Raw genomic sequence first — 22415 nt, forward strand, 5'->3', positions numbered from 1 at the left:
ATCTTTACGTCTTTCATCGGGAGTCGCCCCTGCGCTCTGCCCCGCTGGCTGCTGCTGCTCCAGGAAGGCCCTGGTACGTGCTGCGGCTCTGGCCACGTTACTGCACAGGTGAGATGGCCGGGTTAGTTCTCTTGCAGAGGTAAACAGAGGGCGCCCCCGCGCCGGCACATGCGCGGTGCGGAGCAGCGGGCGCGCCGCTACGTGCTCTGCCTCGTGACCCGAAGGGGCGGGGGCAGCGGTCACGTGAGGAGCGAGGGGGCTCGGGCCGTCCCCAACATGGCTGCCTACCTGCAGTGGCGCCGCTTCGTCTTCTTTGACAGAGAGACGGTGAAAGAGCCGCCGGGGCCGGATGGGGCCGGTGGGAAGCCCTTCGCGCTGCCCCCGGGCATCGCGGTCTGCGACTCGGGCCGGGGAAGTCTCGTGTTCGGGGATATCCTGCGCGGCGGCGGGGGGCGGCGGTGCCGGGAGCTGCGGCCCGGTGGGGCCGGGAGCCGCGGCGAGGCGGGCCGGGTCGGGGCTGCACTGCACTGCACTGCAGGCAAGTCCCTGGCGCCGTTCGGCGCGGGCACGGCTCCCCGGCGGGCTTGGGGGTACTCCGGCCTTGCGAAGGCGGCACCTTCCTGCACTTGGTGCTCCTTTACCCGTTAAAAAAACCACGCTGCTAGATGTCTTGGTGCTCTTGGGTTGCTCTGCAGAAGCGTGTTTACTGTAGCCTTACCAGAGGTCAGTGAGAAGCAAGCTTTAGGGTTGTTGATTCTGGTACGATTGGAGAAGTGGGTTTTCTTTTCTTTCCCGTTGTGTGCCTTAACTGCGATTTACATATGGAAGGTCAGATCTGGTTTTTGCCTCGCTCCCTTCAACTCAGTAGTTTCCAAGCTTACAAGCTGAGGGTAACGCACCTGTACCAGCTGAAGCAGCACAGTATCTTGGTTTCTGTCGGTGAGGATGAAGAGGGTATTAACCCTTTGGTAAGTCAAACGGCAAAGAGGGGAAAATGCACTTGTATTACGAGTCTTTCTTAGCACTGCTGCGATTACCTTGGCTGACCTTTCTTACCTTAAGTGGCTTGCTCATTCTGGGCACTGTTACATTCGATGCCAGGTCTTGGCCTCCTAATACCTCACGCTTTGCTTATGCCAGATCGTTGTCGTTTGTAGGTTAAAGTCTGGAACCTGGAGAAACGAGATGGTGGCAATCCTCTTTGCACGCGTATTTTTCCAGCAATACCGGGTAACAAGCCCACAGTTGTATCCTGCCTAACTGTCCACGAGAATCTTAATTTCATGGCTATTGGTAAGTACAACTGAACTGTAATAGCTTAAGGAGAATATTGTGGTCCTTACTTGGATCTAATGACAATGACTAGCTGGCACAAAAATCTGTATAGCACATCCTGGCAGTTTTTCTTCTGCGGTTTTTATGTTACTCTCAGAGATAACGTATCTTGTACTGTCAGAGAGCTTGAGAAGATAAGCGTGTAAATTTAGCATGAGTCTGAATATATTACAGTAATAACTGTGATACTTAAAAGGAAAGCACATATTTTTAGTTGACGTCATCTTTCCCCGCCAGTCAGTAAGGTTATGCGTTTGTTGAACTTAGTACTTAATTTAGCTTTTGTTGTAGTACAGGGAAGAACATGGGTTTTGTGATACCTAATGTTACAAAGAAATTTTTTCTAAGCACTGTGTAGAAACCTTTTTTTAAAAGAAAAAAGCCAGAGCTTCGCTTTTTGGATTTAGCCATTCGTTTGTAACATTTCTTGCTTCGCTTCTGACAGAGTAAGGGCGGTAATGTTGCGAGGCTACAAGCGCTTTCGGTGAGTTGGTCCCTGCACTGAAATCAAAAAAGCTTTCCGTACGCGTGTTGTGGGCTTCCGCCCCGGATCAACTTGCAGGACCGGGGCTGTCGGCAAGCTGTGAAAACCGCACGTTTTACTCGCTCTTAGGAAATCTCCCTCTGGTCTTTTTACAGCGTGTATGATGTTTTCGAATAAGCGCGTGTATTAAAATGGTAGTTACAATTGGTGGATGAGAAAGCTATTTGTAAACCAAAATACAGACGGACTCGAACCAAAGTAACCTGTGAGTGAAGTTTGCGTGGGGAAAGCGAGCGGAACCTTGCCGAACGGTGACGGCTCTGAACCGTGAACGGAGTAGTCCTGGGTGGTTTGGCGCATGCTTCCGTGACACGAGAACCTGTGGCGATCCTATGACTTACTGCCTTGCTGGTGAGCGAGGTGGTGTCGCTGACTGGAGCTGCCCTAACTTACGTTGGATAATGTTTCAGGTGTGCCACATAAGTAACAGTTTAGTCTCTCCCCTTTGCCAGGTTTTGCAGATGGGAGTGTTGTACTTACAAAAGGAGACATCACTCGAGACCGGCATAGTAAGACCCAGATCCTCCACGAAGGCAGTTACCCGGTTACCGGCCTTGCTTTCCGACAGTCTGGCAAAACAACGCATCTCTTTGTGGCGACCACAGAGAACATCCAGGTGGGAAGTTAATTGGAAAAAGCGAGACTCCGACTTGCTGATTGCATTGACTTCAGAGTCTAGTTTGGAGCAATCCCCGACGTTTACGTTTCCTCTGTAGTCTTATATGCTTTCGGTGAAAGACTACCCTCACCTGGAGCTGGACGCTCGTGGTTGCGGATTGCGCTGTTCGTCTCTCAGCGACCCCTCCCAGGATCTCCAGTTCATCGTGGCAGGAAACGAATGCGTGTACCTTTATCAACCAGATGAACGTGGCCCCTGCTTTGCCTTTGAGGGACAAAAGCTGATTGTTCACTGGTACCGGGGGTACCTCATCGTTGTCTCCAAGGACCGAAAGACTTCTCCAAAGTAGGGCTTCTTGGACCAGATGAGTTCTTTTCACTCTTGCAGCTTCCTGCTTTCCCTCTTTTTGTCTTCTTCCCTGTGAAGCTTTGCTCTTGGGGGCGGATTGTAACTTTGCCAGAGGTGGTTAAGGTGCATGCGGACCCATATATCTATTAACTTCCGTCGTGAGAGTAACACAGTTAAGCATGCTGAACGAGCGGGATTTTTTTTGCAGTCCTATGAATTTCTCAGACTAACACGTAGATGGAAATCGTGTATAGATATGTGGTGTTTTGCGTCTGGGCCCGCTTAGTTTAATCGCCCGAGTGAACCCCGTTTGTCTCGCTCTCTGGACATCCCTAGTTTGCGTAGGTATCGAGTGACGGTCTCCTTGTTTTCTAAAACTTTTTTCTGCTCTCCAGGTCGGAGTTTGCTGGGAATGAGGCACAGAATTCGGACAAACAAGTCCTGAATATCTATGACTTGTGCAACAAATTCATCGCATACAGCTCAATCTTCGATGATATAGTGGATGTCTTAGCAGAGTGGGGTTCCCTGTATGTGCTGACCAGAGATGGGAAGATTCACGTGCTGCAGGAGAAGGATACGCAAACGAAGCTCGAGGCATGTAAATATCTTTTCTTATTAGTTTCTGCCTTAGGTCTGCAAGGCTGTACTGGCTCTGCAGACTCAACAGTCGAACTGTTCGGGTCGGTGAGTGACATAACAAGTGACCTGATAGCTTTTTGGCATACCCAGCGTTACAAGGCATTTGGAGTTTAAAAGCCCGAGCACACGTACGCGTGCAGCATCGAAAAGAAGAAACGTGTTGTTTTCCAGGCGCGTCGGAACTTGTTTTGCAGGGTTGTGCTTCCCTCATACTCCTTTTGCCGTATATTTAACAGATGCTCTTCAGAAAGAACCTATTTGAAATGGCCATTAACCTGGCCAAGAGCCACCACTTGGACAGCGATGGTTTGTCAGAGATTTTCAGGCAGTATGGTGATCATCTGTATAACAAGGGGAACCATGACGGAGCCATCCAGCAGTATATCCGGTAAGCGGGGGTCCTGTGGAGCCGTGACGGTGTGGTACGGATGGGAGCTGTGGAGGCCTTGATTTCTGCTTCAGCCCAGGAATAAAAACAAACCAAAAGAAAAAAAAAAAAGGTGACTCGAGGTGAAAATTCTACCAGTAAAGAGAAACACGTCAGTGAGAGTAAAAGTCTCAGAGAAAAGTAGGTAGAAAATAACTCTGTACGCCTTAGGATAAAGTTCTCCTCTTTGATCCTATTTCAACATGAATAATGAAGGCACACTGGGATGGAGTGGGGCCTGATGACGCCACGATAAACGGGATCGCTCTAGGTAAGATGGATAATGTGATTTGACAGTGTATGGCAGTCATCTTGGAAAATGCTCAAAAGGCTTAATGTCGATTTTAAAACACCTTGGGTTTTTTAAAACTCGGAGCGGCCTGTTTCGGGGCTTACCGAAAACTTCACGTTCGGTCTTCTGAAGACGCCGCCGAGCGTTAGGTTCACGTAGAACTGAAACTTTGGAGTCCCGACGTCTAGCGAGAGCCAGGATATGTATATTATCGTCAACTTGCATTAAATGTCAGGATAACGGTGGCTAAATTGCTTCACGTGGGCATGGGTGTTTAAAGCTGACTTTGAGTCGTGCGACCGAAACGAAGGAAAAGGTAGCTTTTGTTCCCCTTTTTTTGGCCTCCCCGTTTAGCTGTGGTCAGAGCGTAGTCCATCTTCTCACTGCCTCCTTTAAAGGAGGATTAACTCCTCGTGTGCTGTCACCGTAGTCCCAGTCGCAGCCTTTGCAGAGGGTCGCTTGGTTTCACCGTGTGTGCGGGTTGGTGGTCTTACGCCATAACTAGTTGTTACTTCAGACACGTAAGCCGGGTGGTCCCGAGTGGGTTAGTGCCCGCTGAAGTTAAGGCTTCTCCGTGCTGTTGTTAATTGCTCCGTTTATTTTGACTTACGGGGTATAGGGTCTCTCCTAATGTGACTCTTCCTTCCCAGAACTATAGGAAAGCTGGAACCGTCTTACGTTATTCGGAAATTCCTGGACGCTCAGCGTATCCACAACCTCACTGCTTATCTGCAGACGCTCCACCTGCAGTCCCTGGCCAATGCAGACCATACTACACTTCTGCTGAATTGCTACACCAAACTCAAAGACAGCTTGAAACTGGAGGAGTTCATTAAGGTATTGGGGGAAGGTGAAATAATGCAAAGTGGTTATGTCGTGATAGTAATTAAAAAGGAGTAGCGGTGACATTGTAAACTGGCTCCTGTTCGGGCTGTTGAGAGAAAGAGTAACGGATTTTTCCCTCGGTGCCCTTTGTTCCTTTATTTCCAAGTCTCGGTTACGTTCTGAGTTTGGCTGGCTTGCCATCCGAGTCTGGAGCGTGCTGGCTTTTGCCAGTGTGACCGGCAAGCTAATGAGAGGCGGTTAGACTACTTCCTTTCCGCACGTGCGATCTTTCCCTTGCGTGAGAGGTACTGCGTTGGCCCGACTCTGGCTTTCTTCCTCTGACATAAATGATTGCTGCTTGTGGACTGCGGGAACGTTGCTGAGGGACCATCTTTCGGCTTCTTTTCTCATAGACGAGCGAGAGCGAGGTCCGCTTTGATGTGGAAACGGCGATCAAGGTGCTTCGTCAGGCGGGTTACTACTCCCACGCCGTGTACCTGGCAGAGAAGCACGCGCATCACGAATGGTACCTCAAAATCCAGCTAGAGGACATCAAAGTGAGGAGATGTTATTGCTCCCATGTTCTTATTGGAGAGAATACCACTTTTCTAGCGTCCTCTTTAGCGAGAATACCAGTTCACTGACCTCTTCCCTGCGGCTAGCGTGCTGACGGCGGTGCTGAGGCAGCAGTAACCGACCTGCTGCCGCTTGCGTGTTGGCTTTCTGCTTTGGCTTGTGCGGTAGACTAGGGGTGGAAACCAGAGGGGCTTATTTGTTCTGTTTCAGATGTGGCTTTTTACAGTGCCCTTTAAGAGGAGGGAGGGTTGTTGCTGAGAGATTGATTTGAATTGTGCGCTCTTTCCCCTGGCCCGTGTCCAGCCTTCCTCCCTGAGGATGAAAACAAGCGTGAATAGTGAACTAGGTGGTAATTCAGAGCAAATGGTGTTAAGGCGTATTTGCAGCACGTCTTCAGTGCTTTCTGTCCTAACCTCAAAGTGGAGAGCAGAGGCCAAAGTCATGCGATTTTTATTTTTTTGTTATTATTATTATTTTTTTTCCCCTGGCTGCCTCCACAGAACTACCAAGAGGCTTTGCGCTACATCGGAAAGCTGCCTTTTGATCAGGCAGAGAGTAACATGAAGCGGTACGGCAAAATCCTGATGCACCATGTCCCTAACGAGACCACAGAATTGCTGAAGATCCTTTGCACTGATTACCAGCCATCAGGAGACACTGGAGGCCCTGGGATGCCGGAAGGAAAAAAGGTACGGTTTGCGTAGACTGAGAGTTGTTGCTCTCGAGTAGTAACTTTGCAGCAAGCGAATGCTTTTGCGTGCCTTGCGGTGCAGGCCTGATATTTTGGGTATAATGAGCAGCCCCGTCCTGGTGTACTGTTAGTCCCAGAGACGAGAGACCGCTTAAAGCTGTCGCTCAGAAACGATTCCTGCCATAGTGGGCATCCCGTACCGCGCGTGCGGTACGTGCGTCGCGTCACAGACTCGGGGAACGAGCGCTCCGCACGGCAAGGAAGAAGCACCGGTCTGGCTGCGACTGATCTGCGTGCTTGACGTTTTCTGGCTGTGTTACAGGCTAATTCAGAGGAGTTCATTCCAATCTTTGCAAACAACTCCCGGGAACTGAAGGCTTTTCTGGAGCACATGACTGAAGTGCAGGCTGACTCTCCCCAGGGTGTTTATGACACTTTACTGGAACTTCGACTCCAGAACTGGGCACATGAACAAGATGAGCAGGTTTGAGCTCCTCCAGCTTTGTGTTTTGAGAGGAAGATTTGGTGTCTTTGAATCCTATCTGCGTTCCTGCCAACCCGTAACCTCTCCAGATGGGCATTGATAACGTGAGGCAATACGTATGCTGTGCTGGACCAATGGCACATAAATGGGAACGCAGCCTGCTAGCTGGAAGAATCCTCCTTTCAGTGAGGCTGAGCTGGTTTTGAATGAATCTCATTTAATAACAGATTGCAGACAATGCAACCTCTGTGAGCAGATGCCTTTCCCACAAAAGTAGCTCTATTTGCTGGCCTAGGTCTCTGAGGATGCTGGCTGTTTGGGCAGAAGAAATCACGTTCTGTTTGCTTACAAGGGATAGAGGGCAAACGGCAAAACTGTCCTTCTCTTTGAAGGAGCTGCAAATTGTTGTCAGGTCTTGGTGCAAAATGTTCTCTGTATGTGTGTGTGTTGCTCTCCCTGACCTCTCACCCTTCTCTGTAGGTCAAGGAGAAGCTGCACAATGAAGCCCTCACCCTCCTGAAGAGTGGAAGGTTCAAAACAGTCTTTGATAAGGCCTTGGTCTTATGTCAGATGCACAATTTCAAGGATGGTGTCCTCTACCTCTACGAGCAGGGCAAACTGTGAGTGTTGCTCTTGTCCGTAGAGTTCTGTCCCTCTCCCCGCCCCCAAGGGATTTTTGAGCCAGAAATGTCCCTGCCTTACAATGGCAATGACCTCTTTAGTGTCTCAAGATGGGAAGCGTAGATCATTGCTCACCTGAAAATATCTCGTCGTTAGAGCAGGGCAGTTACGTAGAGAGCAAATGACAGACCTCTCTCGGCTTCTGTGTGAACGTCTAGGGATTGCGTGGCTGGCTGAAAACCTGGGGTCTCTGTAGCGAATAAAAAGGAGAGGTTGTTGCAGCTGACGAGTCTCTCTCTTCCGTAGTTTCCAACAGATCATGCACTACCACATGCAGAATGAGCAGTACAAGAAGGTGATTGAAGTGTGCGAGTTGTATGGAGACCAAGAGGCTTGCCTCTGGGAACAGGCTCTCGGCTACTTTGCGCGGAAGGAGGAGGACTGCAAAGAGTATATTGCTGCGGTGCTGAAACACATCGAGAACAAGAATCTTATGCCTCCGCTGCTTGGTACGTGGCACCCGAAAAAACCTCCCAAAACCCAAACCGGTTTCTAGCACGCTCTGTAGATTAGTAATTTGAGAGAAGTCTTAATGACGTTTGAGCCCACCATTTGAAGTAATAACCCACTCTATAGGGAAAAGCGATGCCAGTCACAGCTCCCTAATAAGGGAGAAAGTTCTGCGGTATCGGCTGTAGAGACGTCTCTGCGTGATTTCTGTTCTGTCGGTGCGGGGAGGTGCAAGGCTTGCTGAAACTCCCGCTGTGCCTTAGTGGAGAAGTTGAAATGGGATGCGATCCGCTAGATCCTTGCTTTGCCCCTTTTGGTCTGAGCTAGCCAAACATGCTCCCAGTCGTCCATTTGTGGAAGAGGTCAAACTGAAATCGAGTCTTTAAATGACCTCTCGGATTCGGTAAGAATGCTGACCGCCTTTGCGCCTGTAAGGTGCCTTTTAGAGGAAAGCGGTCTGTCCGGGTAGGACCAGAGTAGCTGTAGTTTTTTGGCTTGTGTTTAAACTAACATCTCTGTTGCTCTCAGTTGTGCAGACGCTGGCTCATAACTCCACAGCCACACTGTCTGTGATTAAGGATTATCTTGTCAACAAGCTGCAGAAGCAGAGCCGCCAGATAGAGCAGGATGAGCAGAGAATTCAAAAATATCGAGAAGAAACTACAAGGATCCGCCAGGAGATTGAAGAGCTGAAAGCAAGGTGTGGGACTGTGTGCTGTCTTGTCTTATACAGGATAGAACTTTTGTTTTATTGAGGAAAAATATACTTTGTCTTTCTCACCCCTCTGCTTCCTCACATCCTCTCAGTCCCAAGATCTTTCAGAAGACCAAGTGTAGCATTTGCACCAGCGCCCTGGAGCTGCCTTCGGTCCACTTCCTGTGCGGTCATTCCTTCCACCAGCATTGCTTTGAAAGCTACTCTGAGAGCGATTCAGAATGTCCTACTTGCATGCCAGAAAATCGCAAAGTGATGGACATGATCCGAGCCCAGGAGCAGAAGAGAGATCTGCACGATCAGTTTCAGCATCAGGTAAGGTAACGTTGCCTGTCTTACCGAGTTTTAAGTACGTAGGGTTTAGATTCGTTGACACATCCCCAGAGGCTGGTAGAGAAGGGTAAGGCTGCAAGTATTTTTGGAACAAGGTTATGGTGACTGTGAGCGATAAGGCATTAGGAGGTAGAGCGACTGCATTATGTATAGGGCGTAAAGAGTCCTTGATGCTCGCTGAAGTTGAAGGAGAAACTCTCTCATCTGACTCTGAAACGGATAGAGACCAATCGGTCAGTGTGACAGCCAGCCAAGAAGTTGTATAGAACAAATTAAGGAGGAAAAAAAAAAAAAAGTTGCGTGAATTGGAACAGGGATGGGGACGGTGCAGTCGGGGTACAGCGGGAGCGGTGTGTCCGCATGGTGTTTCCCAGGGATGAAGCGGTGAAGCCGAGAATGGGGTATTACCTAGAACATGTTAATGCATGTGGAAACCAGAGTAGCTGAGGCAGCCTCTTTCCTGCTTAAGCTAATTGTTCATTACCTTGTGAGCGCATGGCTCAAACATAGGATTGAAACAAGAGGCGGAACGGCCAGCGGCAGAAAGCCTCAGCAGAGGAAGCTGCTAACACAGCACTTGCATTGAACTAGCAGAATCGGGCCGCTGTGCCTCTAACAAAGAGGCTGTGAGCGCAGGGGGTGAAAGGGGCTGGGGGCAAGGGGCTCCGGAGGCTTTTGCTGATGCTGCTGCTTTGTGTCCGGCAGCTCAAGTGTTCTAACGATGGCTTCTCCGTTGTCGCCGACTACTTCGGTCGAGGCGTCTTCAATAAGCTCACCCTCATCACGGACTTGCCCTCGGGAAAGGCGGCTACCACGATCGAGGCTGGCCTGCAGCGGGAGCTGCTCATGCACACCAAGCGCAGTACCTGACCCCGGGCCGCGTCACCGCGCGCCCTCTCGGGTTGTACGGGGTTCCCCGGTGGCTGCGCGGGCTCCGCCCTTCTCTGTCCCTCAGCCCCCAATAAACCGGACTCGCTGGGCAGTGCGCGCAGAGTGCCGGCCGCGGGCGGGGCCTGCGGGCGGGGGGCGGGCTGCAGCGCCGCGGCCGCCACCGGCTGGCGACGGGCGTCGGTCACGTGGGCAGCCGGACGTGACGTCTAGGGGCGAGCTCGCACCAGGGGGCAGTGCGGGCGGAGCTGAGGGCGTGGCGGTGTCATGGCCGACCCGGGGACGGCAGCCGTGAGTCGGGAGCTCGGGGCGCGCTGCGGGGGCCCGGCGGCGGGCGCTGGGCCGAGCGCAGCGCGTGGCGAGGGGGCGGGTGAAGGCCCGCCGGTCCCCGCAGCTGCCGGCGGTGCGGGGGGTGAGCGCGGCGACAGGGCGGGCGCTGACCCGCTTGTTGACGCAGGGCGAGAACGGCGTGGGCGGCAGAGCGGTCCGCGTGGGCACCCGCCGGAGCCAGGTAAGCAGCAGCGGCGCTGGGGTGCGGGGCGGGCGGAGGGCTCCCGCCCGCGGCACGCAGAGGTGCGGGAGCGAAGGCGTTCGTCCTTCCGGGTCCCGGCAGTACCGCGGCCCGGGAGGCGAGTTCGAGTAACGGCTCAGCGAGCGCTGAATCGGAGGGCACGTAGTCTGGCACTCCAGGTGCTGCGGGCTCCCCTGCTTACAGGCGGCCAAGGGCTGAGCTCCCTCGTGCGAGACCGCCGTGGGAGGGGGGAGTTCACGCGCGCTGGTTCCTTTCTTGGGGCTCGTAGAATAAGTTTTGAGAACGCTTTCTCTGGAGCCCGGGTGACGGTCAGTTCTAAATAGCGCTGCCTTTGTAGAGTTAATGGAGGGTGAGGGTGCGAGCGCCCTTCCGCGATAACAGGGATCTTGCTGCGGACTTTTTAACTTATAAGGGCTATGCAGCAGGTCTAGGGAGGCAGGGGGGAAAAAAAACCCCAACGACCCAACAAAAAAACCCCCAACGACTAACGGCTTTAGCCCACACAAAGGACAGGGAAGGGACGTGTCCAGAGATATAGCAGGTATCTCTTGCCAGCTGGTTGCAGCAGGGAGTAGCAGACTCACAAAGGGAGATAAACATTCTTCAGGTCTTTGTTCTGAGATAATCTTGTTGGTTCTGGCAGCACATTCTGGGAAGAATTCTGTACTTTCAACAAGATGTTATGTGTAGACGTTGGGGCAAGGGACATAGCCGTGCAAGCTTACTATCTCTTTTTCCTACCTCAGGCTCTTGTGGCCCTTTACAAAGGGAAGCAGCTACCTTATACTCGGTTTATATGTAGGGAAACCACAATCCTGAGAACAAAGTTAATTGCCCCAAGCTATGGTGGGAGAAAAGATGAAACTCACCTGCAGTTGCTTGAGTCTGCTGCTGCTTACATGTGTGGAATGATCCTCTGTTAGCGTAATTCTGTTTTTATTTTACTTCTGCTGTTCTTCTGCAAAGGAATGTGCTTCCTGCACTTGACTCCTTTAGGATCTGTTGCTTGCTGTGCTTGTAGACCTGAGCTGTTACTTTTATTTTTGTCCGTGGAACGTCTAAATAGAGCTCTGATCTTACCGAGAATAAGTAACCCGTATTTGCCAGTACCTACAGATTTTTTCCTGTAGCATAGTGAAATCCTACTGGCTTCTCCCAAAAGTTGCAGTATTGGTAAATTTCATACTCTTGGAAGAAGCAGAGGGTACCCAGCGTGCGATATGACCTGTTCTTTCATCACTGAGCAACAGGAGGATGGGTTTGGTTACCTTTCTGCCTGCTTGCTCATGAGCGGGTATCTTTCGGCAGTCCCGGTCTGCAGAGGTGTGAAACCAAGCGGCTCAAAGTTAGGTAGGTAAATGCTGCCTACGAATAAGGGTGCCGAGGTGGTATAGAGAAACGGAATTTCTGACTGGGGGGCAGCTAGTGACCTAAATAACACAGCTGGAAGCACAGCGTGTGAATCCTGACACGCAGTCTCTGCCCTAGTTGCTCTTCCTAGCTCGATAGATTCTTTGCTTTGCCTCGTCAGTGCTTGGATCACAAGGGTGCGGGACATGGGGAGATGTTATTCTGCTACTTAGTCGATAAAATAAGTTCTTTGGTGAAATGCTCTGGTCGCAATATGAGTTCGCATGGTTCAAGGAGTCTGTACATATGAGCGATTTTACTTGGGGCTACTTAACTCCAATGCTTTCGATTTAGAGAATGTGGCGGTCACGCGTGCCTGACCATGGAAGAATGGCAAGGTCCTCTCTAGCTACTGTATGGATGATGTGCTCTTTGTATAGGGCTTTGCATTCTGCTTCGTTGCAGCTGGCCCGGATTCAGACCGACAGCGTAGTCGAGATGCTCCGTGAGCTATACCCCGACCTCCGCTTTGAGATCCGTAAGTTTTTTTGGATGCTGCCCTGGGGTAGATGGCAGGAGGAGCCAGCCCCTTATCTTTGTGTGCAAGAGGCGTGTGTGGAGTGCTGTCACGAGGAGGACGATGCAACCCTGCTTATCTCAGAGTGCCGTCTGAATTCGGTTAGGTTGTGTGGCTGAGCAACTGCTGCGGGTTTCTTCTAGGGAAGGTGCATTTCATAAGCTCCTCGTGATTGAAGCTCCGAGTATGTTACGCAGATGGTATTATGTCGCTCCGTTTGAGAACCTGGTATTGCTCTGGCCGCGCCCCGCTACGCGTTAGGGACGTTTTCCTGGTCTTGGGGCTTGAGGTGTTCAACGGCGCAGGAATAACGAGAGTCCAGCCTCGCGCTGAAGAGAACTGCCGAGTAACTGTTTACTGGCACTCTGGAGAAAGATCCTGGCAATTTCTGCTGGGTCAGCTCTTCCCAAAACCTGCCCTCTTTCCCCTCGCTCGGTTTTTGAGGACAGCGAAGGAAGTCCAAGGCCAGGTTGGATGGGGTTTTGAGCAACCAGGTCTAGTGCAAGGTGTCCCTGCCCGTGGCAGCGGGGTTGGAACTAGATGATCTTTAAGGTCCCTTCCAACCCAAACCATTCTATGAAGTCTCAATTTCACTTGCCTTGAGCGCAGCGTATTTCTAGAAGCGAGCTGCTCTTACATTTATCTCGAGTCTGCATTCACGCGGTAGCGTGTGACACCGTAGCGCTCGTTACATGTTACGCAGATGTTTCCAGTCTGGGCCTGCGTGCTCTGACCGAGCCTCACATTTTACCTGTGTTCTCTCTATGAGCAGTTGCCATGTCAACGACCGGAGACAAGATCTTGGATACGGCGCTTTCCAAGGTAAAGGTTCTCTTCCTCTCCACGACAGGTAATTGTATTTGATGATATATTTGCAGGTTTTTCTTTTGTGATTCATTTTCCTCCATTTATGCGTAGATCGGGGAGAAGAGCCTCTTCACCAAAGAGCTGGAAAACGCGCTTGAAAGAAATGAGTAAGAGCTCATTGTTTTTTCTTCCTCCTCTGTCATTCGTGGTGCTCTTTGGACATCTTTGGCTTGCTGCATATGTGATCTAGTTTCCTTCTGTTCTGGTACCTCTCTGGCTAAGAAATCCTTTGATAAGTTAGTGTCTTTTTTCTTTTCCACCCCCCTCGCCCCCTCCCCGGGCTTAGGCCACCTATTTTGAAGCGGAGTTGTTGCGTCGCTCGGTCTCCCACAGTTAGTTTTTTTCCTCCTGTGATTTGCACGTTACGTGCGCATCAGAGAGCATCTAATCTAATCTAATTCCTGCTTACAAGTACGTTTGTTTAAAAATACTTTGCTTGGTGGCGGTAACATATTGCATAACATATTTAATGTTATCATGTTAACATTTATTAACACGGAGCAGATTGTTGTAATGTGTCTTGCATCGCTGCTGGGGGGAAGGCGTTGTCTTAATTTTACAGGTGGGAAAAGAGGGACCGAGAACGGTGAAGTGGGTTTTCTGGAGTAACGCTAGAATTCTGTAGTAATTCTGGCTGTGGAGTCCTGAAATTCCTCCTCCTTCTCCAAATTAATTCCCAGGGTGGATTCACACTTTTCTGTACATGACCTGCAGGCCTCGGGTAGGTACCGCGTGAGCTCAACCATCTATTTAGTGATTACTGTTATCTAATTTTTAGAGTTGACCTCGTGGTTCACTCCTTGAAGGACCTGCCGACCTCTCTTCCTCCTGGCTTTACCATCGGTGCCGTCTGCAAGTAAGCGTGGACGCGAGGCTCGATTCTCTGAGGGACTTCCATTTTATAGTGGTGGTGGTGGTAGGAAAGCAAAGGCAGCTTCGGTCCTTTTAGGCGTTCAAAGTTTGACCACCCTCTGATTAACCTCTGAACCAGTGGAAACACTAGAGCTGTCCTAGTATTCCGTCGCCAGCAGGTTTGCTGGAAATTCTTGCTTTCACAGTGATGATACGGGGTATTTTGGAGCCAGAGGCAGTTCCTCTGGGGACCGACAGCAGAACTGTTGAGTTTAACAGCCTCACGTTAAACGATGCATCGGCCGTTCTGCGCTTGCGTTATTTTGCAGGAGGGAAAACCCGCTCGATGCTGTTGTTTTTCATCCCAAAAACCGTGGGAAAACGCTGAGCCTCCTTCCTGAAAAGAGGTGAGTGCAGAGAGGAAGGGGAAGACAGTCAGGTATAAAAATGGAAGGGAGGAGTTGGTTGATGTTTCCTAGCGGTAACTCGATGAGCTCCTTGCTTTATCCTGTAGTGGTTTTACACTGCCTTCCGTTAGCTTTCTGTGGACATAACACGGAACCCACTTGCTGAAAAGAGCAACGCTGTCTCACGTGAGCGCTGTACATCGAGTGGGGTTGGATCTCTCGAGCCATCCTTAAGTTGCAGTGGTTTTCTCAAGTTAGACCCTTTTTTATCACAGTCTCCAGAGTGAATTCCTGCTCCTTTGTACGGTGCTTACTATAGGGGAATGCATACGATGCAGTCAGTATCTGGTGCGGTATTTTAGCTTGCACGGGCCTGAACCGTGCTCTTGTTCTCACCCAGCCGGTTCCAATTTCCTCGTTATTTTTTTGGCATCGCTTTCTTAGGGTTCCGCTGGGAGCGTGAGCAGTTTTTCCACTGTGAATTACCTGAGTAGTGTTCCCTGTCTTTTCATAGAGGTTATTGGACTCTTTTTTTTTTTTCTGAGACAGCTGAGTGAAATTACTCAGAGTAAGTTAACTATTAGAAAGATTTTTTTTTTTCCTGTGTTGAAAGAAACAAACTAGCTGTGACACAAACGTAGACTCGCACTTCTGCGCATCTGGAATCTTCATTTCAATTTAAAAAAAAGTCGTCATTTGTTTCCTTGAAAGTTCTGACATATCTCTGGCTGGAGAGAGGCGTAGGAGTATCGTGCATTTCATAGATTTTATTTTCCCCACAGCGTGATTGGAACCAGTTCGCTTCGGAGAGCAGCCCAGCTCAAAAAGAAGTTCCCCCAGTTAGAATTCAGGGATATTGTATCCTTTCCTGGCAAAACGTGGGAGCCGGGTGAAGCTGCAAACGGGAAAATATAACTTAATGCGAAATCTAGAATCGAGGCTGATTTGTACCACCTGACCCACAAGAAGAAACTGCTCCCTCAAAGGCTGTCCTCCACTAGCCTATTCTGAGAGGGGCATGTAGCGTACCATAGCCCATTCTGTCCCCTGCTTTCTCACGAGGCTGTAAAGAAGGGGCCACCCTTTGTCTGGCTGAGGCGGAGGAGCAGATGAGTTTTACGTTAAATGTTCAAAAAACTGCTCGACGGGTGCCTACCGTGTGTTTGTTGCAGCGGTGTGGCCAAATGCCGATCGATTCCCGATACCTCGGATGTGATTTGGGCCGCTAGTTCTGATGTGGGCTGCTGAACTCGTGGTAACAGGCATGGTTACTTCAGTCCTAGTAACCTCGTTCTTTGCTATGCAAAAGGAGTTCATGTCTGATATTAATAATGTACTTAAATGACATGCATGTCTTTTGAGAGTCAGTGCTTGAATTAATACTGCATAATGCTCAGGAAAATTATCTTTAAAGAGACAATTGTCCGTATTTAACACTTCTTTCAGGATGGTACTCTGCTTGATTCTCATTTGGAGGCTGTTGGATTCTGTACATTCTGTAAACACACTCAAGTGTATGTGAAGTGACTATAGGACTATTTGCCTGCTCTTTCTGTGCTTGCTTAATGATTTCTACAGAGAGGGAATTTAAATACACGCTTAAAGAAGCTAGATGAGAAGGAAGACTTCAGTGCCATCATCCTGGCTGCTGCCGGGCTGAAGAGAATGGGCTGGGAGAATCGCATCGGCCAGGTGAGGAGCAGCAAAGCAGAAAATACCATTCTCTGCCGAACCGTCGACCCCTTGCCTTTCAGGCCTCGCGGTCGTCCTGTCAAAGATGAGCGTGCAGTCTGCTGAATCCATTGCCACGTTAGCTCGTGGCTCGATGCGCCTCAGGGAGGGGCTTTTTTTTTTGTTGGTCGGTTAGTTGTTTTCTTTGTAGAGAAATTTACACTGTTCAGCTTTCCATGGTGCAGTAACAGTTTGTAATCTGATCGTCTTCCAGCATTTCACAATGCTTACGTCTAGCAACGCAGCAGCGTACGTGCCTTAAGATTTTTCTGATTAGCAAATTCACGAGCTGTTACAGTCTAGATGAAGGAAAGCGTGTTATCTCGCTTTAGGGGTGTAAACACTGAGGCGTGGGAGGTGGTATTCCTTTAGTCAGGCAGAAAATCAGGTGAGCATGGAATTAGGCTCTCGCTTCCTATATTCTGAACAGTGCAACTTGAGTTAACTCCGATTTTTTTTTTTTTTTTTTTTTTTTATTCCAGCTCCTAAGCCCCGAAGATTGTCTGTATGCCGTCGGACAGGTACGTTACAACTTTTGTATCGTAAACCGTACTGCATATTGAAAGCTGGCAGCCGTACGATGTGTCAGAGTAGTTAATAGTGCCTAATGCTTCTCACGCGTCGGTCGCCAAAGAACTACCGCATCGATCTCTTTGTCGGCCGTTAAGCCGTTTAGACAGAGCTCGTGGGAAGAACGATAGTCGGTTCTGTTACCCAGCGTGGCGGGGACCGATTTCCATCAGTAATGCAAAAACAGTAAAGGGTACGGGCAACGCGTGGCGCAACTGCACTGGGGCGATGGGGCAGATACGAGGCAGGCTCTGGCAGGGTCAGTGTTGGGCCGTATCGGGATAATTGTGCGGAGCCACCGCAGCGTCTTTACCCTGTGACGCTCCCTCCCTTACGCACGATGTCCTAACTCCGATAGGGTGGAGCTGAAACACCTACCTCGGAGCACGTTCTTGGTGCTCTTGTTTCTAGGCAGGCCAGCCATTCCAGCCCATGCTGGCTGTGCGGCTGAGTTTACACGGTGCTACACAGTGGATATCAAACTTGCTAAACCCGAGCTGGCTGAGCATTAGCGATTGCAAGTGAGACGAATCTGCAAATTCAATTTGAAATAGTGATTTTAATCATGCGGTTGTCAGGTACTGTGCAGTTGCTTCTCCCTGCCCCCCAATCTCGTTTCCAGTTTAGGAAAGAATTGTTTTGTCAGTGTTACTCATTCAGCCCTTGATCCTTATCTAGAGAAAAGGTTGGGAAGCTTAGATATTTATCCAGCCTTCTCATCACAAAGGGACAGTGGGGCGGGTGTTTATATATATGCAGTCATAACTCAGATAGCTTCTAGAATGCTTTGAGGTGACAGCACGATCTCGAACGCTTGGCTGAAGTAAGTTCTTATCTTCCCTTCGCAGCAGCTGCTATAGGATGTCTGCGGCCAGTGGATTGTTTTGTAATTAATTTCTGTAAACGTCTAAACATCCCTGCCTTAGAGAAATGGATCTAAGCCTCTGAGTTCTGTTCCTCTGTTTCACGACCAACGTGGAGTGCACAGAGAGGTGCGTGAAGTTGAGGAATTACGATGACCGTTATGTCGGGTGTTTCTTCTTCTTCTTCTAGGGTGCCTTAGCAGTGGAAGTTCGTGCCAAAGACCAAGACATACTGAATATGGTATCTGCCCTGCACGACGCAGACACCGTGTTACGCTGCATTGCTGAGAGAGCCTTTATGAAACGTTTGGTAGGTGCGGCATCCTCGCTCTTCTGCCTGCAGCAGTAAATACCGCTCTGCTACTTGACCTGACGCCATAGTATGGGAAATCTGTTACGCTTTCCTAAAACTGCAAAGTAGAGATTATCTCTGAATTGAGAACGGCCTGAAGAGCGATAGGTGGGGTTGTGTGCAGCCTAAACTTTTCGGAGGCCTCTGCTTTGAAAATGTCAGGTAGGAGCTTCAGTGTCAGCTGCTTTCTGTTTTAGGAGGGTGGATGTAGCGTCCCTGTCGCCGTCAACAGCATGCTGAAAGATGGCCAGGTGAGGAGTACTTTGTATTTATCTGGGGTTATTTCTGAAAACCTATTCCACTGCGTGCTTGTTCCCTGATCCTCCCCTGAAGGTAACTCCAGCAGACATCTTTATAGCCATTTAGGGCAGATAGGCTCCTGACTCGAGCCTTCCGGGTTTGTGTCCAAAGTAGGAGTATGAGAATGGGTCTGGCTACTGGAGCTCAGTCCTCTAGAAAATGCCCTTATAATAAGTACCAGATCCCGCCCTCCGCCCACCCACTTATTTAAAGGTAGTGTTGCCCTGAGATCTGGAAGTCTTGCTTTTCTTAAAGTTTTCTTATAGTTGTGTTGTACCGCTATTCTTGCTGATTCCACCGCGCTACAAAAGCCTTCCCCTTCAGACTTAGTTTCATATGTTCTGGGTTTTGTGTTTTTTTTGTTTTGTTTTGTTTTGTTTTTTAAAAAAAGGGGGTAGTTGGCTTTCTGTTTGTTTGTGAATGCAGTATTGATCCCTTCTGTATGTCTTCCCAAGTTGTATTTGACAGGAGCGGTCTACAGTTTGGATGGATCTGATAGCCTGAAGGAGACTATGCAGACCAGCGTTAATTATCCCCAACAGGTACGTGAACCACGGTGGGTTCCAAATCCGAACCTGAAGCTGAACGACAGAACTAGACCTTTTAAAAATCTGCCTATTACTTTTGGTCTGGTTCCTTGGAAACTGCGAGAGCGCGCTGTTCTCGAGGCTCCTCAGACCACAGATTTTACCCCGTGTCACATGTGGCTTAAACTAGTCATTGCCCGCTCCTTCCCGCTGCCTAACGTTGAGGTGTTTATATTTGCAGAACGAAGACGGACCGAACGATGACGTGCAGCATGTTGGCATCACAGCCAAGAACGTCCCTGGTCAGGCCCAGGAAGCTGCAGAGAACCTTGGTGTTGAACTAGCTAGTTTACTTCTGAGCAAGGGAGCTAAGCATATCCTTAGCGTGGCGAGGCAGCTCAACGACGCGCGCTAAACCCGCGTGGCGCTCGTCGCGATTGCTACGACTCTAGCCGGTCTTTGTAGCTACAGTGTCATCCTCCTTTGGAGGAAGGGATTTATTTAAATCTTCACACTGCTCTTATCTGATGTTTGGGCACAAAAAACTTGAAATACTAAGTGAACTAACTTGCGCAGTTGATGCCGTTCAGGGTTTTCATCCCTGTCTGCCTTTCTCTAAATTGCAAGGTGTCTCTGTGAATTTCTTCAATTTTTGTAGCTAGGAAGTTTAAAAAAAAAAAAAATTCTGTAAGTGTTCTCCTATTACATTTGGGAACAAGGCACTCATTACAGATTATAATCAGAGACTTGACTGTGATGGTACTAAAGTGCTGTACTGTGCTGACAGTAAAGTACTTAAAAGTGCTTTTTAAAGTACTTTTTACTTAAAAGTACTTTTAGTAGTCATTAATATTATTCACTCAGAACACTGAAGAGGAAGACTGCTATTAGTTTTTTTTTAATACCAGGTTCCTCATAGTAAAGTAGTACAGATGCCACGTTCATCATAGGTCTCAGTTAAGGTAAGGAATTAAGTTTGCAGTTATCGGACGCAAATTTGTCAGTCGGCCAGTAATAAATTAGGAAGTAAGTGGACAGCCAGTCTGGTTTCCCTCGTATGCTTGTCTACAAGGGAAATCTGAGGTGGTCAGACACCTGCAATAACCGGTCAGGGGGGAGCTGAAGAGGAAGCCCAAATTTGGGCTATTGTGCCTTTCTCTGTAAGCGTTAGCCCTTTTACTGGGGCTCCTTGCACTCGCTACCGGGTCGCTATCCTCTCGGCGAGGCTCGTGTGTTACAGTGCCTTGTAGAACCACTGAAATGGCACTTTACTGGGGTTCCGTTTTGGAAATGCAGCATTGTTTATTCTCTATGCAACGTCCACTGAATGTAACAGACGATAAATACAGTTGAATTATAAGCACCCCAGTGTAAGTCTTTAGGAGCGGCTCTTCTGTTCACAGTTCTCCTGAGCGGACCCGCGCCTCGGCACTGCCTGGCTTGGCCGCCTGCCCGCTGCGGCTGGCAGCGCTGCCGGGCCGCGCAGCGCCATCCAGCGGCCAGCCCGCCGCTAGCCCCGGCGGGCGGGGCCCGGCACCGCCTCCAGGCACGGCGGCGGGACGGAGACGCGCCCCCTCCCCCCCGCGGATCGCAGCTCTCCCGGTGAGCAATGGGGGTGGCCCTGAAAAGGGCCTTTGTGTGGTGCCGGGGCGGTCGGCCGGCCGGCCAGCCTAGTACTCCTGCGACTGCTGCCCGCTGCCCTTCTTGCCGGCCTTGGTGGGGCCCGCGCCGCCGCCGCCTGTCTTCTTGGGCAGCAGGACGGCCTGGATGTTGGGCAGAACGCCGCCCTGCGCGATGGTGACGCCGCCCAGCAGCTTGTTGAGCTCCTCGTCGTTGCGCACCGCCAGCTGCAAGTGACGGGGGATGATGCGCGTCTTCTTGTTGTCGCGCGCCGCGTTGCCCGCCAGCTCCAGGATCTCGGCCGTCAGGTACTCCAGCACGGCGGCCAGGTAAACGGGCGCGCCGGCCCCCACCCGCTCCGCGTAGTGCCCGCGCCGCAGCAGCCGGTGAACGCGCCCGACGGGGAACTGCAGCCCAGCCCGGGACGAGCGAGACTTGGCCTTAGCTCGGGCCTTACCGCCGCTCTTGCCTCGGCCAGACATGGCGCCTCGCTACGCTGCCGGCGATACTACCTCCGCTCCGGAGCTCTGCGGCGAAGTGAGGCGGGAGGCCCCGCACCCAGCCTTTTTATAACCTTCCGCAAAGTAGGGCCCAGCTCATTGGGCAGCGCCACCGCGCCTCGCTATTGGTGAGTCTGCCGGAAGAAACTTTTTGCTGACTGGTCGCCTGTGCGATACCACCGCGCTCGCCCCGAGTCTATTGGCGACGGAGACCGGCCAATAAGAAGGTAAGGCGCCAAATTCAGACCGTGCTGAGGCAGTTGGTGCGCGCTGCCGCCGGGGGCGGGGAGGGGGGGCGGGTGTGTGTGAGGGAGCGCGGTGCCGCCGCTCGGGCCGCCTCCGCCGGTCCCGCTGCAGGACTTGCGCGGTGGCGGGCCTGCCCGCTCGTCAGGGCGCTGCGGCCGCTGCGCTGGCAGCGGAGGGGCCGGGCACACAGCTGCGGCGGGCCTCTGCTGACCGCGCTCGGGACGAGCTGACTGTCCCGCGGAGAGCCCCTCGTGCTTCCCGTCCACCCGTGGGCAGTCAAAGCACCTACTGCACGAGCGCTACCGCTCCTGACAGGAGGCGGTAACGCTTCAAGGTAGTTCTGCGTAAGGAGCTTTGACCGTGTCGTGTCTTAGGTTACGTTGTGTACGGGCTGGTCACGGGGAGGCGAAGGGGCGGAGGAGAGACGATAGACAGGCACGCCGATGACCGAACCGGCGTGATGTTGCCCAGGCTGGGCTGCTCCCAGAGCTTTTTGAAGAGTGGGGTCGGCCTCTGGGCCCGAGCCCTGGCCTTGGCCTGGCTCTCCTCCAGAGCGAGGCAGGGGGGTTCCCGGGATGCCTGCAGACCGAAGGGGATCCCTGCCTGTAGGTGTATTGAGCTTAAGGTGGCATACCGGGGGAAGAGCATTCGGGGATGTGTAAAACCCACAGTGAGATCCTCTTTAGGGGATTGCGGGAATGTGTGAGACATAGTACGGGTTGTTAAAGGGAAGGACCAAAGGTGGGACTGGGAGGAAAAAACATGGGAACTTAGAAGGAGAAGCAGGGTGAAGAAGGTGATCGTGTGTGAACATGTTGCTGATTGGATTCTGTTGTGTCTCAGTAAACTTACCCATCTTAGCGTCCCTGTCTTTGCTGTCACGTTGTTTTGCTTTTCGCTCCTGTTAATGTCAGGCAGCCTGGTACTCCAATGGCTGTTATGTTTTTTTCTGTCAGGTAGGCAGCAATCCTGTGGTGAACTATGGTGCCAGATACCCCTATAGAAGTAACGACTTGTAATTGAGAAAAAGGTAATTGCAGCCTGCAGGGTCTCAGTTTCACATTAACCTAAGGCTTTTACCGATGTCCTCTGTTACGCAAGGACGCAGCAATCCTTACTCTGCTAGCCCGTTCCAGACGTATCCTATTCCATGAAGGCAGACGATAAAGGTGTTCTGAGATAAAAGCCCTCCGGTGGGAACGCTGTCAGTAGTTGTGAAAGAGGAAGGAGTCTACTGCAGAAAGGATCAGCCCCCTAGCAGGGCAGAAGGC

General features: G+C 50.9%; 3 protein-coding genes across 3 annotated transcripts; 2 read left to right on the forward strand and 1 right to left on the reverse strand.

Annotated features, from left to right (window-relative positions):
* The first annotated feature begins 260 nt into the window (after window positions 1-260).
* On the forward strand, window positions 261-9954 carry VPS11 (VPS11 core subunit of CORVET and HOPS complexes). Its single transcript, XM_068418411.1, has 16 exons — window positions 261-430; window positions 820-968; window positions 1158-1293; window positions 2332-2495; window positions 2596-2843; window positions 3242-3443; window positions 3725-3876; window positions 4858-5044; window positions 5446-5589; window positions 6109-6297; window positions 6622-6783; window positions 7264-7403; window positions 7711-7913; window positions 8443-8614; window positions 8722-8944; window positions 9668-9954. Exons 1-16 carry the CDS (start codon window positions 277-279, stop codon window positions 9830-9832), a joined length of 2790 nt encoding a protein of 929 aa, XP_068274512.1. The 5' UTR covers window positions 261-276; the 3' UTR covers window positions 9833-9954.
* Window positions 9955-10051: 97 nt separating this feature from the next.
* Window positions 10052-20141, forward strand: HMBS (hydroxymethylbilane synthase). The gene is made up of 14 exons (XM_068418216.1): window positions 10052-10141; window positions 10308-10361; window positions 12198-12270; window positions 13082-13131; window positions 13228-13283; window positions 13955-14032; window positions 14358-14435; window positions 15218-15293; window positions 16014-16127; window positions 16649-16687; window positions 17790-17909; window positions 18149-18202; window positions 18707-18793; window positions 19020-20141. Exons 1-14 carry the CDS (start codon window positions 10118-10120, stop codon window positions 19191-19193), a joined length of 1077 nt encoding a protein of 358 aa, XP_068274317.1. The 5' UTR covers window positions 10052-10117; the 3' UTR covers window positions 19194-20141.
* On the reverse strand, window positions 19665-22409 carry H2AX (H2A.X variant histone). The gene has a single exon (XM_068418217.1). It carries the CDS (start codon window positions 20878-20880, stop codon window positions 20449-20451), a length of 432 nt encoding a protein of 143 aa, XP_068274318.1. The 5' UTR covers window positions 20881-22409; the 3' UTR covers window positions 19665-20448.
* Window positions 22410-22415: the final 6 nt, after the last annotated feature.

This window comes from Nyctibius grandis, chromosome 25 (genome assembly GCF_013368605.1).
Source record: "Nyctibius grandis isolate bNycGra1 chromosome 25, bNycGra1.pri, whole genome shotgun sequence".
Taxonomy (NCBI): Eukaryota; Metazoa; Chordata; class Aves; order Nyctibiiformes; family Nyctibiidae; genus Nyctibius; species Nyctibius grandis.

Bases quoted from the DNA above. Each gene is read 5' to 3' on its own strand.
- VPS11 (XM_068418411.1), top strand. From the start codon at position 277: ATGGCTGCCTACCTGCAGTGGCGCCGCTTCGTCTTCTTTGACAGAGAG. The intron at 1,294-2,331 runs GTAAGTACAACT...CCCCTTTGCCAG, and splicing joins TCTTAATTTCATGGCTATTG to GTTTTGCAGATGGGAGTGTT. The intron at 2,496-2,595 runs GTGGGAAGTTAA...TTTCCTCTGTAG, and splicing joins CGACCACAGAGAACATCCAG to TCTTATATGCTTTCGGTGAA.
- H2AX (XM_068418217.1), bottom strand. From the start codon at position 20,880: ATGTCTGGCCGAGGCAAGAGCGGCGGTAAGGCCCGAGCTAAGGCCAAG.
- HMBS (XM_068418216.1), top strand. From the start codon at position 10,118: ATGGCCGACCCGGGGACGGCAGCC. The intron at 10,142-10,307 runs GTGAGTCGGGAG...TTGTTGACGCAG, and splicing joins CCGACCCGGGGACGGCAGCC to GGCGAGAACGGCGTGGGCGG. The intron at 13,132-13,227 runs GTAAAGGTTCTC...ATTTATGCGTAG, and splicing joins TGGATACGGCGCTTTCCAAG to ATCGGGGAGAAGAGCCTCTT.